The sequence below is a fragment of the Physeter macrocephalus genome, chromosome 3 (genome assembly GCF_002837175.3).
Source record: "Physeter macrocephalus isolate SW-GA chromosome 3, ASM283717v5, whole genome shotgun sequence".
Classification (NCBI taxonomy): domain Eukaryota; kingdom Metazoa; phylum Chordata; class Mammalia; order Artiodactyla; family Physeteridae; genus Physeter; species Physeter macrocephalus.
The window spans coordinates 24,722,115-24,736,984 of record NC_041216.1 but is presented as its reverse complement, the minus strand read 5'-3'; the positions used below and the strand labels follow the sequence as shown (position 1 = coordinate 24,736,984).

Here is a 14,870-nt window from a genome sequence, read left to right as displayed (position 1 = left end):
GCGCGTGGGATCTTCCCGGACCGGGGCACGAACCCGCGTCCCCTGCATCGGCAGACGGACTCTCAACCGCTGCGCCACCAGGGAAGCCCTACTTTTTTTTTTTTTTTTTTTTTTTTTCCTACCTTTGTTTTTAATACAATTTATTTAAGCCCAAATTTATGGAACTTAATTCTTAATAATGGGGCTGTGTTTGTTTCTGGTTTTCAGTACTCCTGAAAATTTAAAAATCAACTCTCACTGTAGGAACTGGCTCTAGCACACTGATGGCAGCATCTCAGTGAGTCCTGACAAAGTAGAGGCCTCCCAATTTTTTTAAAGAAATTTGACTTAGATATACGTACAGATATCCCCTGCTTTTGAAAGTTTGCACTAAGCCACTGCACTTTTATGAATTTCTACATTAGTATGGCAACGGCTTTTTTCTCATAAAAATGAAAATTCTCTTTGGATTTCTTTCGGTTAGAGAAAGCAGGTACTAATGCAGGGCTTTCATAGGGCTTTCATAAAAGCAAAGTGGTGGAACGCGAACTTTCGGGAAGGGGGAAACCTGTGTGTTTTCTAAAGCCTTATTGCAGTCATCAAGAGGTAAATCATATTTTTGGACCTCCTCACACTTCTTTCACAGTTTAGTGCTGTGTTTATTTTTAACTCATGTTGAGAGCCCCTAGAGGCCTTATCACATCCCAGTCTTTTCCTCTATTCCAGCACCTTCTCACTGCATGTTAAAATCATCTGGCTTTCCCGATGAATGAAACTACCAAAGAAAAGAAGGATGCTCAGAGTTTATTTGTGCTTAATTGGAAGAATATACAGGCAACCTCCCTCTTACTACCTCTATGGTGGAAGTCAGGGATAAAGGAGAGAGAGACTACAGGCGAAGAATCACACAGGAGTGCCTTTTGACTCCCCACCCCGCAGCTACCCCACATCTCAGCTGTAGCCGAACTGCTGGGGGCTGAGGAGGCAGAGGTTCAACACGCAAAGTTATTAGGGGCTGATTAGTTGCACAATCTAAGGTTTTTATTCTTCAGAATAATTTACGAAGGTTCTTGGAAAAAATAAACTCGAAGGCATTAAATTGCCAATTTATAGAATGAGGCTCTCTAGGATGTTACGTGAAAGAAAACAACTTGCAGACTAGTATGTACAGAACAACCTTATTTTGGGGTTTTTTTTTTAAAGAAAAGAGCATATGCATCTATATGGGGATGTGGGATATTTGAAAGGAATAGAAAAAGAGCTGGGAGGATACATGACAAATACAGTTAAATTCTGAGCAATGGGTTGAAAAGAAGGCAGATAAAGGCACTCAAATTTTTCACTTTATATATTTCTGTATTCTGCATTTTTTTTTTTTTTTTTTTTGGCTGTGTTGGTCTTCACTGCTGCATGCGGGCTGTCTCTAGTTGCGGTGAGCGGGGCCTACTCTTCGTTGCGGTGCGTGGGCTCTTGTTGCAGAGCACGGGCCCTAGGCATGCGCGGGCTTCAGTAGTGTGGCACACGGGCTTCAGTAGTTGTGGCTCGTGGGCTCTAGAGCACAGGCTCAGTAGTTGTGGCGCACGGGCTTAGTTGCTCCGCGGCATATGTGATCTTCCCGGACCAGGGCTCGAACCCGTGTTCCCTGCTTTGGCAGGCGGGTTCTTAACCACTGCACCGCCAGGGAAGCCCTGTATTCCGCATTTTAAAACAAACTCCAGCCCTCGGACCAGGCCTTCGGTTCAAGAGCCCAGCCCCTCTCACAAGCTTTCTGACCCTGAGCAAGTCAGAACCCCTCCAAGACTCAGTTTCCTCATTTATAAAGTGGGGATCATAGGACCAGCCTCGAAGAGCAGTTGTGAGGTTTAAATTGCCTCACATAAGTGTTCAAGAAACAGTAACAATTATTTCCCAGGCAGCGTCTGTGCTTTTTACCTTGCAAGGTATCTCACTTTAAAGCAGCTGCTTCCCAGGCTGAAAGAGCATTGTTCCATTGACACGTGCAGAATACCCTAACCCTTTAGGATCTGAAGAGAGAGGTCCAGGGCTGAGGTATTACGTTACAGAAAATGGATGTACGCTGACCTTCTGAACAACACGGGTTTGAACTGCACGGGTCCACTTGCACAAGGGTTTTTCTCAGTACTAAACGCTACAGCTCTACACGATCCGCGGCGGGTCGAATCTTTGCGCGCCAAACCACACACTTGGAGGGCCCACTATAAATTATACGCAGATTTTCAACTGCGGGAGGGGGAAAGTGGGGATCGACACCCCTACCCACCCACCTCTTGTTCAAGGGTCAGCTGTGGTTGGTTGGGACTATTTTCAGAGGATGAAGAGCTGGCATGTAAACTGGCCGCTAGGTGTCAGGATTGCGCCGACAAGGCCCTCTTGCCCCGTGGTTAACACTCACTGAGCGCTGACTTGCTCCTGGCTGTGCCCCATAGGTGCCCTGCCCTCGGAGGTGGGTGCTGTTACCCCCACTTTATATATGAGGGAAGAGTATCCCAGAGGTGAAAGGACTTTGTCAGAGGTTGAGCTGCTAGGAGGTGGTAGAGCCCAGGTTTGATTATGAGCAGCCTGGCTTCTGAGTCCACACTCTCATCCTCTTCTCTCGTCCCACTAACCTCACCATAAACAAGGCAAGGACACTGTGGGTTTCCTGAGCCCCTTCCAGCTGCATTAAATAGGGTACCATAAATGTTTAATCATTTATTTTCCCTATTTGCACTGTAAAATGCTGATTCAGAACTCCATCTCCATCGGCTGTTGTATGTATTCTAGGAGCTCGTGAGGTCAGGACTTTCAAATTCTCTCACCACTAAACAAATGGTTCCCAGCACGGTGCTTGGCACATAGTAGGTGTACAGTAAATCTGCCAATGAGTAATGCATCGTACACATTGAGCAGTAAGATAGTCTGATGATTAAGTGCATGGATTCTGGCACCAGATTGCCAGGGCTCAAATTTCAGTTCTGTAGGAGCTATGTGATCTTGGACAAGTTACTTCACGTCCTTGGGCTTCATCTGTGAATTGGGGATAATGGTAGTACCTACATCAGAGGCTGTTGTATTAAATGAGTAAACTTAAAACAGTGCCGGGAGCTTCTCTGGTGGCACGGTGGTTAAGAATCCGCCTGCCAATGCAGGGGACACGGGTTCGATCCCTGGTCCGGGAAGATCCCATGTGCCACGGAGCAGCTAAACCTGCGTGCCGCAACTACTGAGCCCACGCGCCTAGAGCCCGTGCCACCGCACAGAGAAGCCCGCGCACCGCAACGAAGAGTAGCCCCCACTCGCCACAACTAGAGAAAAGCCCACGCGCAGCAAGCAACAGAGACCCAACGCAGCCAAAAAAGGAAAAAAATAAAATAAATTTTTTTTAAAAAAGTGCCTGGCACACACTCTGTTAGCTATTATTATATTCTTATATATTCCATAAATACTGTATGAGGCCCTCAGGAAAACCCCCAAATAGGGCCAGAGTTCCCAACTTCCCCATGTAACAAATTGTCCTTTTCCAGGGAAGCATATGTGGCAGATTATATTTGGGGAAAAAAAAAAAAAAAATCTCCTGACCCACATGCTCTTGTAGAACTTTGCCACTCTGCCATCAAGAGGTAAAGCCTAATACTCCTTCCCTTGAATTTAGAGGGCTTATGACTCACTTGTAACTAATATAATGTGGCTGAAATAATGCTGTGTCACATCCATGGCTAGGTCTTAAAAGGCAAGGTGGTATCCGTTTTGTTAGCTGGAACACTCCCCTTTGGAGCCCTGGGCCACCAAGTAAGAAGTTTGCCTAGGCTAAGGCCTCATGGTGAGGCTGCTGTGCCCCTTTCCAGCTGGTAGCCCTAGCTGAGGTCCCAGCCAGCATCAACCGCCCCATGAATGAAGGAGACAGACACCTCCAAGTGATCCCAGCCGTGGAATCAACCCCAGCTTTCAAGTCTTCTTAGCTGAGGCTCCAAGACATTGTGGAACAGAAACAAGCTGTCACTCTTGTACCCTTCCAACTTCCTGACCCTCAGAATTAGGAGAACGATACAAATGGTGATTATATCACACCACTGAGTTTGGGGTGGTTTGTTACTGGAACAGCATATCTGTTACTCAACAGCAAACATGTCTGTGCTAACATACACTAAACAAAGTATATACATCCTGACGGTCTCTCTACCCCTCCTAAAAAGATGGCTCCACATCTGCCTCAAAGAAATGTAACTCCTTTAAATCCCCTGCCTAAAGCCTCTGCTCAGAGGTCCTGTCTGCTCCCTTGCCTGATCCACATGTCTTAACTCCACTGTGTCTCAAATGAAGCAGAAAGATAACAGGCCCACAGTCTCTGCCAAGGGACGCCCTTTGCTGGAATGGCCACCAGACTGTCCCTGTGGCAGTTAGGCTGGACAGGACCTGGCTGGGGGCAGAACCCGTCCGTGGCCACCTCTATCCACTTTCAGAATTGTTCGACCACCTCACCTTCAGCAGGAAGTAGGTAATAGTCAACCTTAAATAGTGTTCACTGTGTGGCAGACATTAATTTTTCAATTAAGTCATGGGATGTAAAATTCCAAAGGCATGAAATCATATATAGTAAAAAAAAAAAACCTCCCTGTCAAGGACCTAGGCAAAGGACGGTTATATTCTTTTAGCGATAAAGGAGCTTCCGTTTATTTTGCCCTGACTGTGCCATAATGGCCTCACCTGGTTGCTCGTTAGAAATACAGAATGTGGGGCCCCACCCCAGACCTGCTGACTCAGACTCTGCCTTTTTTTCCCAAGATCCACCCTCTGGCAGGGTGGTGGTGAAGGGGTTATGGTGGTAGTGTATTCAGTTAAGATCTGTCTGTCTTAACATACACACTTGAGCACACAGAGGAGCCCCGCCAGGAACTTTCTGAGGGCCGGTTTGCAAAGTGAATTCACCAGTGAGTGCTGAGAAGTAACATTTGGCTTCTAACTCTCAGAAATGCCACTGCTTCAGGGACAGGCACACCCTGAAGTGGTAATAATAATAATTACCACTTATGTAGGTGCTTATTCTGTGTCAAGTGTTGGTCTGTTTTTACTAGGTGAATCTTCAAAATAGCCTTAAGGAGGCAGGTGCGATGATTATCCCCATTTTACAAATGAGACGACTGAGGCCAGAGAGATTAAATAATTTGTCCAAAGTCATAAGCCTGCACACCCACCCCTTGACTACCTCTCCTCACCCTTCCCTCCAGAGTTAATCATTACCTAACTTTGCTGTTCCTGGTACCATTATTGAGGTCTTTTCTTTCTTTCTTTCTTTCTTTTTTTTAAGAAAACGAAGAGGAAAATATTTAACAAGGCTAAATAAAGAAAGGAAATAAACTAATTCAAATGTAATGAAACCGGGTGTGCATCGTTCTGCCAATGAGGATATGGCTCAGTGTGGATAAGGTGAGAATATGTAAGAATCTGGAGAAGAAGCATAAATATGAATTTTCTTTTTGCTGTTCCTGGTACCATTATTGAGGTCTTTTCTTTCTTTCTTTCTTTCTTTCATTTTTTGAAGAAAACGAAGAGGAAAATATTTAACAAGGCTAAATAAAGAAAGGAAATAAACTAATTCAAATGTAATGAAACCGGGTGTGCATCGTTCTGCCAATGAGGATATGGCTCAGTGTGGATAAGGTGAGAATATGTAAGAATCTGGAGAAGAAGCATAAATATGAATTTTCTTTTCTTTTTTTTAAAATTTTTATTAAATAAAGGGGGAAAAGGGAATTCAGCTGCATGATACAAAGGCTCCAGTTTGATCAAATTCCACAAAAACCTTTCCCACCTACGTGAGAAGAGCTCTGTCTCCCTAACCCCCGGGGGACACGTGGGAAACACTGCCTCAGGGAGCTGGCTCACACGCTCAATTTCTGCTCCATCCCAAGAGGCGAGGGCAGAGGGCGGGCGTGATGGTTCTCACAGAGCTACTTTACAAATAAACTCGGGTTGACTCTTCAGAGGAGTCTCTTACGACACTTTATTTTCAAAGATCTGAGCAGAAAGTAGGGCAAAGGGCCATGTAAGCAGTGCTGTGTGGCAAGTGGAATGTACCGGTCTGTGGAGTCGTGGCGCGTAACAGAATCTGATCAGGCGTTGTATGAAGACGAGGACACGCTGCCACCATGGCCTGTCCAGTTGGTGTGGATAAACTGTCCCGGCTTGGCCAAGAGTTCATAGGTGTGAGCCCCAAAGTAATCGCGCTGAGCCTAGAAAACAAGAAATGGGTTGGTTATAGGACAGACGCAGGCGCATGACCCTAGGTACCACCCAGGTTAATGTTCACCACCTACTCCAAAAGCTCACCTGGATTAGGTTGGCCGGCAGCATCTCGTGTCTGTATCCATCGTAGAAGGAAAGCGCAGTGGTGAAGCAGGGCATGGGAATGCCTGTCTGGACACCAGTACTGACTGCCCGCCGCCAGGAGTCCTGAGCAAAAAAGCAAAGCCAAAGACTAGTGATTAGCTCACAGAAAAAACAATAGATTTTCATGCATAAAGGAAAAAGCAGACACCCCCAGAGCAAAACCCACTGAGACAGAATTCCCGTACCACCCAGCTCTGGGCTACATACCTGGCAGTTTTCCACAGATGACTTAAAGAAGTCATCTAGTAGTAGGTTCTGAAGTCCTGGGTTTCGATCAAACGCATCTTTTATCTTTCCTAGGAATACACTGAAATAATCAAGAGGGATAAAAAAATCAATGAATCTTAACTAGCGGGCTGAACGCCTGGCAGAAAGCAGGGGAAGTAAGTTGGAAGCTGACAGATACCCTCGCGAGGTACGAAGGCACCTGTCCCCCCATCCCCACCAGCTCGCCGTACGTGCCGTGAATACAGACAGCCCAGGTCCCGAGAGGTGAGGGCCGAGGGCACAACCTTGCTCGCAGAACTACCTTAGACGGGGCAGGGGGGACACTTGAGTTAGAATAACTGACGTGCAGGAAGAAAGTGAGATGTGACACCTAAACCTGCCTGGTCGCCAGCGTCCCAGCGAGAGGACTCACTGTACCAGTTCCAGGGAAATCATCCCCGAGAGCGCCCTGAGACCACGCCGCTCCCGCACGGCAGGTGGCAGGGCCCCCAACCACTCACCTCCTGATGATGCAGCCCCCCCTCCACATCAGGGCAATGCCACCATAGTTGAGGGTCCAGCCAAATTCAGTGGCTGCCTGTCTTAGCAGCATAAAGCCCTGAGCATAAGAGATGATCTTGGAAGCATAGAGGGCCTAAAGGAGGGCACAAAGACTCATCAGAACTGCGGCTGGCCCAGGGCTGCCTAACCCCCGCCCCCCGCCCCCCACGCCCGCCCGCCCCGCAGTGCAGCTCTAACGAGGACACGGTTTAGCAAAGGCTGCAAATCAGATCAACGGGCAAGGCTGGACTGACCCCACGTCCTCCCCGTGGCCTCGGGGTGTTCTCCCCACCAGTCCCACCCCCGCTGCCACTGCGGGGCGGCACCCCACCTTTCGAATGTCCTCCAGGAATGATTTCTTATCTCCTTCGAACTGGACCTTTTGAGGCCCCTGCAGCTTTTGGCTGGCTTGAACCCTCTCGTCCTTCAGAGATGATAAGCATCGAGCAAAGACTGCTTCTCCTACGTGGGGGGAGGGCGGAGATAACAAGTCACCACAACTCACGCGGAACCCGAGGAGGAGCACACACGAGCCAGAGAAGATGAGGGAAAAGAGCAATGGAGCACGATTTCCAGTTTTACCAGGAGCTAAAAGTATCAACCTTCGGCCACAAAAGTTAACCTGGATCAGAAAGAACTTTCATAAAAAGCTCTAACGGTTAATTTGAAAATGAAAATTCCAAGTCAGTCCTCCAACATAAATACACGTATTCAACCTCAAAGATCAGCATGAACTTCAAAGGGGAACTTTAAGGGGAAAAAACGAAGAGCAAAACCACTATTATTAATTACTCAGTGTTGGTCCTCCAGTAAAACTTCAGTTTCGTTTGCGAGGACTTTAATTTATAAATGGTCACCAAAGACTTCATTTATTTTCTTTTGAAGCACTAATACTCATCACTTTGAAACGAGTACAATGAGACTTCACCCTTCAAAAAACTCCATTTTCTAATTCTTACAGTTTAGTTTTTGCTATGTCCATGGTCACCATTACAGTTTCACAATTTTACTTCATTTGAATAAAAAATATTTCAGTATGGTTTTTTTTTTTGTGGGGGGGGGGGCGGTGCTGTGCTGTGCCGTGCGGCATGTGGGATCTTAGTTCCCGACCAGGGCTCGGACCCGCGCCCCCTGTATTGGAAGGCGGATTCTTAACCACTGGACCTCCAGGGAAGTCCCCAATATGGTATTTTAATATTAAGATATTAGTATCTTAAAAATTATCACTTATAAATGTTTGCCCAATTGACACTTTATATAATTAGAATAAATTAACCATTTTTTCCCCCAACAGACAGAATGAAGTAAAACCTCTGGGAACTAACAGAGGACTTTATTTCTGAGGAAAGGGTTCTGGCCATAAACTTGAGAGCAGGTATCTCCCTGTCCTTGTCCTTGCCCGGCTCTCTGGGCTCCTGCAGTGCGCACACATGATGACTTAGCATTCCTGGGCGGAAGCTTCAGAAGACAAAAGGCAGGAAGAGGCGAGTGTGGTGTAACCCCCGGAGTTACCCAAAGATTAGCTGGCGGACTCACTTCCCCATTAGTTCAACAAACAAGAATGGCATGCAGCCAGGGAGGAAGCCTGACTACCATCAGCTGGAAGGTAGGGTACAAAGTCTCTGAAACACGAGAGTAGGGCTCTTTTTGAGGCAGTGATGAAGAAAGTGCTCCCAGTTCTGTCCCCTTAGGCCCCCGCCCAGGGTGGCGCTCAGATTAGCTAAAAAGCAGTCAACTTCCTTCTCTGTAGAGCTGGACTAAGCAAATTGCTTCCCTCCCTACTGTGCCTGCAACTGCCCCATCCACTGTAAACACAGACAGGCATAATCAACAGGAAACCAAAGGCGGCAGGAGACTAGGGAGGGAAAGGCAACCTATGTCTGGAAGAGCCAACAAGAAAACTTGTTTTATTACTGCAAGGGGAACCATTCTGCCAGGAGCAAAGATCAGCCTTCATTAAGCAGACCAGGAGCCTCCCTTCATTCTCCTTTTCCAATCTTGACAGAAAGTATCTATTTTATTCTTAAAGAACCAACATGTAGGGCTTCCCTGGTGGCGCAGTGGTTGAGAATCTGCCTGCCAATGCAGGGGACACGGGTTCGAGCCCTGGTCTGGGAAGATCCCACATGCCGCGGAGCCAACTAGGCCCGTGAGCCACAGCTACTGAGCCTGCGCGTCTGGAGCCTGTGCTCCGCGACAAGAGAGGCCGCGACAGTGAGAGGCCCGCGCACCGTGATGAAGAGTGGCCCCAGCTCGCTGCAACTAGAGAAAGCCCTCGCACAGAAACGAAGACCCAACACAGCCAAAAATAAATAAATAAATAAAATTTTAAAAAACACACAAAAAAACTATTAAAGAACCATCATGTAGTTTTGTTAATCCCCTTATTGTTTTTGTTTTATTTCTGCTTTTTATTATTTCCTTCTCTCTACAACTTTTTGAGTTTGATGCTTAGCTCATTAAGACAAGATAAAAAACACGGATGGGAAGGATATACACTCACTTCAGGACAGTAGTTTTCTTCTAGAAGAAGGGGAAGGAACTTAGGAAACGAATATTAAAGGACTGGAAATGCTTAGGTAATATTTTATTCCTCAAATATCCGAGGAAAAAACCTCAGCAAAATGGTAATAAATGTTGAGTACGTAAACTTTTATTACTCTGTGAACTTTTGTATGAAAAATTCCATCACAGTTAGCTTCCCTATTGGGAGGATCTCAGGTCACTGACTATAATTTAATCACTAATGTTAAAACGATCCCCAAAGTCAAACTGGATTAAGACAGGTAGTAACTTTTGAATTTATCTCAAAGCTCACATGACTGACAGAAGGGTTATAAAGAAGAGATTCAAAAGCAGCTTCAGCCTCTCTCACACTGTCAACTTATTCAAGTGCAGGAAGAGCAGACCGCACTCGGAAAGCCGACTAGGGTTGAACAGATTCACTGAGAGATCTGGTAACTCTCAGTTGCCAGAAAGACACCTGGGTCAAAACAGTGAGATGGAAGGTTCAATCCAAAGCGGAGCGTTACCGATGAGGCTGACGGGGACGCCGTACTCCAGGGCAGAGATGGCGGTCCACTTCCCGGTGCCCTTCTGCCCCGCGCTGTCCCTGATCTTTGGCAGCAGGTGTTTGCCGTCAGTATCTTGGAACCTGAGAATACTGGCTGTGATCTCAATCAGGAATGAGTCCAGCTCTGTCTTATTCCACTCCTCAAAGGCCTGTGTGCACGATGTGAAAGAAAACAATGTGGGAGAAGCTAAGATTATACCAGAGATGCTCCCTTAACTGATTCATCCCTTTCCCGTGTAAATACTGACCGATGCTCACAATCTGCTCAACACCTGAGGCTACCAGGCTCCTCTGCAGGACACCCGAACACTTCTACCACCAGCTGAGTTTTATGCTAACCAAGGGTCAGCTGCTTCTGATTTCAACCTGTTCATGCTGATTTTCTGGTCACCAGGCCAGTGCTTTCCTCAGAGCCAGGTGTCCCCTCACCTCACTTGGGTTTTCGTACAGTCACTTTCCTTGATCACCCGACCTAGAGCAGCCCCTTCCTCCCGTTTACTTTTCTTTATGATAGTGATCACGAACAAGTTTTATATATTCAGTCATTACTGTCTGTCTTTCCAAGGTCCATGAGGGCAGGGACTTTGTTTTTTCCACTAATATATCCCCAACATACAACAGTGCCTGGCACTCATATTATGTAAACCAATTAAATATGAACACAAAAAGAAAAGCAATGTTTCTATGAAAACTAAGTCAAACGGTTTTGGAAAGAACAATAAAGGCAAGTTAGTGAAACAAAATAAGTAGGGATGACACAATTTTTTTTTTTTTTTGGCCTCACCGCATGGCTTGTGGGATCTTAGTTCCCCAACCAGGGGTTGAACCCGGGCCCTTGGCAGTGACAGTGCAGAGTCCTAACCACTGGACCGCCAGGGAATTCCCACCACAAATTTTAAAATTATGAGGGAAAAGAATGTAAAAAATCTGGAAGGATTCTGCACTGTGTGCCTTGCAAGTGTCTTTAAAAATCATGTTCCACTTGAAACAAATTCTAGATTTGATAAGAAAGTTGATTAAAGTGCTAATCAGCAGAGCCACACTTAAAAGAAAAAGGACCTGGCTCTCCATGAAATGATGGGTGATTGAACGTACCTTCCTATATTTTCAGTTAAAATAAATGTTTGCCTAGTTAATGATGCTGAAGTATTTAGAGAAAACAGTACAAATGTCTGCAGTTTACTTTGAAGTGTATTTTTTAAAAAAGATAAAACTAGTAGAGGGATGGACAGATATTCAACAAAGTAAGCAGAGTGAAATGTTAATGGTAGAATCTAGGTTGTGTGTATGTAACTGATCCCTGTCAAATTCTTTCAATTGTGTTGTATGTTTGAACATTTTCATAATAAAATGTTGGGGGAGATGCTCATGTTTCCCAACTTTGACTACCTTTTTTTGAATAGCTGTCTAACAGCCAGTCCCACCTGGATCGGAAAAGCGAGCTTCTGCTGCACCTGCCACATGGGACCATCGGAGGATCAAACGAGACCAGGCAGTTAAGTGACACAGGGCTGACACACAGTCAGGGTCCCTGAGTGGGAGAGATGATTATACCATGAGTCTCTGGGAACTTCTGGCTTAGTGACTGGCTATCAGATTTTATGGTCCTGTTACTGAGAGCTTCCCTTAGATTAGGCTGAGTCCATCCAGGCCACCAGAATGACCAAGGGAAAAAGCATGAGGAAGGACTTATCGTCACCAGCAAAGCCTTCTCACCTGAGCAGCGCCCCGCCCCCGCCCCCCCCCCCCCCCCAGGGCCTGGGACTCACCTTTGCCATCTCCTTGTGCTCCATGCCCAGGACGTCTTTCATCAGGTGGTAGGCCTCGCAGATGAGCTGCATGTCTCCGTACTCTATCCCGTTGTGCACCATCTTCACAAAGTGTCCTGCCCCCTCGTCCCCCACCTGTTAGAGCCACAAGCGCCAAGAGGCCTTCAGGGAGCCAGGAAATACACCCGAGAAACCCACATCCAGTTCTTTGGCAAGGCTCCCTCCTCATACAAAAAATAACAAATACGAACAAATACAGTATTTTCAAAAGAAGAATCATCATGTAACAACCCAACACAAGCCTCAATCCAGCACGATGCTATTGTAAACTATCTCCAAATTCATTCCTTTAAAGGTTTTTCAAAATCCCCAAATTCACTGTTAAGTACCCAGAGGTCTTTAGCCTACATTTTCCATTCTTTCTCATTGTTATTAAAAGTAACTCCCCACTCCCCAGCCCCCTCCCACAAGTAAAAGGAGTCTTCTTTTTCCTGAAGTTATTTTTCTAGCAACCACAGGTGAAAAGAAGCTGGCTAATTAAATCACTTGTACTTTAAACAATATATAAATATACTGTAGTTGTAATGGCCACCGAGAGATAAAATGACCTCAGATGCAAGGTCTGCCCTCAACCTTGTAAGCCCAGAAATGTGTTCTTGCCAGGGTCCCACAACTGACAAGGTACTGATTTCTAATAAAGCTGGCAAGATGTATAAAATCAGAATACCAGTCTATAAATTTATGATGAGAAACTTAACCATGTTATCTTAATGGTTACAAGTGTTAATCTGATCAACACATTCTGTCCCTGTGGACAAGCTACTTGGGAAGCCAGATTATCTGAAAACTGGTTGGAGGGCAAGAAGTCAGAACAAGGAGAGTTCTGCAGTCAGACACTCCCGTCACCATGACAGGGATATGCCTGCCAGTGGACCAGTGCTGGCATCACTGCTGGGGTGGATGCTGTCACACTGCCACCCTGACGTAGAGACTTCCTCCGTCTATGTTTCCATTGCTGGCCTATCCTTTCTGATTTTTTTTTTTTTTTAATTTATTTTGGCTGTGTTGGGTCTTCGTTGCTGCGCGTGGGCTTTCTCTAGCTGCGGTGAGCGGGGGCTACTCTTCATTGTGGTGCGCAGGCTTCTCGTTGAGGTGGCTTCTCTTGTTGCGGAGCACGGGCTCTAGGTGCACAGGCTTCAGTAGTTGTGGCTCGTGGGCTCTAGAGCGCAGGCTCAGTAGCTGTGGTGCACAGGCTTAGCTGCTCCGCGGCATGTGGGATCCTCCCGGGCCAGGGCTCGAACCCGTGTCCCCTGCATTGGCAGGCAGACTCCTAACCACTGCGCCACCAAGGAAGTCCCCCCATTCTGATTTTGACACTTTCTTTGGCCATGAAGTAACATGGCCAATAATACCTTGCTTCACCCCTTCCTTCCTGTAACTTCAAAACTGAGCTAAGGGGTGCCTGCTTTTAGTATCTATACCAGTTTTTTCTTTTCAGTAACCTAAGAGTAAGGCTTGGGGTTATGGAAAGTCAACAGGAGTTGATCAAGATACACAGGCAAGTACTGTTAATTTCCTCATGATTATGTCCTAAATGTATCTAAAAAGAAGTTACTGTCACTGTACTTTTTTTTTTTTTTTTTTTACTGTAGCAATGTATTGTCAAGGAACAAAAGCTCCCTTCCCAATCCTTCACGCTAGTGAGAAAATTACTCAGTCTTCTAAATCACAGCACCAGTGTCTGTCAGCGCTAAGCAGGTTCTGACTGAACTCAGTGACCACTGGTTAAAATGTAAGGAGCGGCTTAGTCACCAGGCACTGTCAGGCCCGGGGGGAGGACTCCCCTCATCCCCCGTGGGCCCAAGTCCTCATATCTTCTCTACCTTTTATCTCATATAAAACAAAACTAACATCATAAAAATGGCACGTAGAATAAAACTCAAGGGGGTCAGGAGCTAAAGAGAACTTGGAGGTCATCCAGTCCAACCCCCATATTTGACAGATGAGAAAACTGAAGCCCATGGAAGAAAATGACTTGCCTAATGTCACACCACTAGTCAATGGAGAGCCAGAACGACAACGCAGGTCTCCCCTGCCTAGTGGTTTATTTTTCATCCATGGGATGGCTGTGACAAGGGATAAAATTTATTTTACCAGCAACACAAAACACAGGAAGGGAAAGAATTTGCCTCGGCCGCCTTCACATTCAGTGAGGGCAAAGCTGCAGCTTACTCTGTTCTAAGCACAGAATACCTACCCCAGGGAGCAAACGACTTTTTTTTTTTTTTTTTTTTTTTTGCGGTACGCGGGCCTCTCACTGCTGTGGCCTCTCCTGTTGCGGAGCACAGGCTCCGGATGGGAGCCATGGCTCACGGGCCCAGCCGCTCCGCGGCATGTGGGATCTTCCCAGACCGGGGCACGAACCCGCGTCCCCTGCATCGGCAGGCGGGCTCTCAACCACTGCGCCACCAGGGAAGCCCCAAACTACACTTTTGATTCTGACACTCTGTCTTTTTTTTTTTCCTCCCCCACCCCATTGACATTCTTTCTTTCTTTTTCTTCTCTTTTTTTTTTTTTGGCCATGCCACGCGGCTTGAGGGATCTTAGTTCCTCAAGCAGGGATTGAACCCAGGCCACGGGGGTGAGAGTGCAGAGCCCGAACCACTGGACCACCAGGCAACTCCCTTGACATCCTCTCTTTAGCCATGAAGTAACATGGTGAAGAAAATCTTACTTCACCTCATCCTTCCTGTTCCTTTTTTAAGGAATCCATACTTTAGATGAATTGACAAGGGCTGCTTTTAATATCAACCTCCAATTAAGATACAAGGACACAGGGCTTCCCTGGTGGCGCAGTGGTTGAGAGTCCGCCCGCCGATGCAGGGGACATGGGT

At 46.4% G+C, this 14,870-nt stretch overlaps 1 protein-coding gene and 1 long non-coding RNA gene across 2 annotated transcripts in view; one reads left to right on the top strand and one right to left on the bottom strand.

The window, feature by feature from the left end:
• Window positions 1–5,359, top strand: part of LOC114485950 (uncharacterized) — a 7,814-nt gene extending 2,455 nt beyond the window's left edge. The window contains exon 3 of the long non-coding RNA XR_003679189.2: window positions 5,285–5,359. This is a non-coding gene — a long non-coding RNA (uncharacterized lncRNA). The remainder of the gene's footprint in view (window positions 1–5,284) is intronic.
• Window positions 5,360–5,679: 320 nt separating this feature from the next.
• Window positions 5,680–14,870, bottom strand: part of PGD (phosphogluconate dehydrogenase) — a 16,365-nt gene continuing 7,174 nt past the window's right edge. The window contains exons 7-13 of the mRNA XM_024125540.3: window positions 11,977–12,111; window positions 10,167–10,356; window positions 7,466–7,596; window positions 7,095–7,228; window positions 6,574–6,673; window positions 6,307–6,429; window positions 5,680–6,209 (exon numbers count right to left, since the gene is read on the bottom strand). Of these exons, the coding sequence (XP_023981308.1) occupies window positions 6,090–6,209; window positions 6,307–6,429; window positions 6,574–6,673; window positions 7,095–7,228; window positions 7,466–7,596; window positions 10,167–10,356; window positions 11,977–12,111 (933 nt within the window). The 3' untranslated portion in view covers window positions 5,680–6,089. The remainder of the gene's footprint in view (window positions 6,210–6,306; window positions 6,430–6,573; window positions 6,674–7,094; window positions 7,229–7,465; window positions 7,597–10,166; window positions 10,357–11,976; window positions 12,112–14,870) is intronic.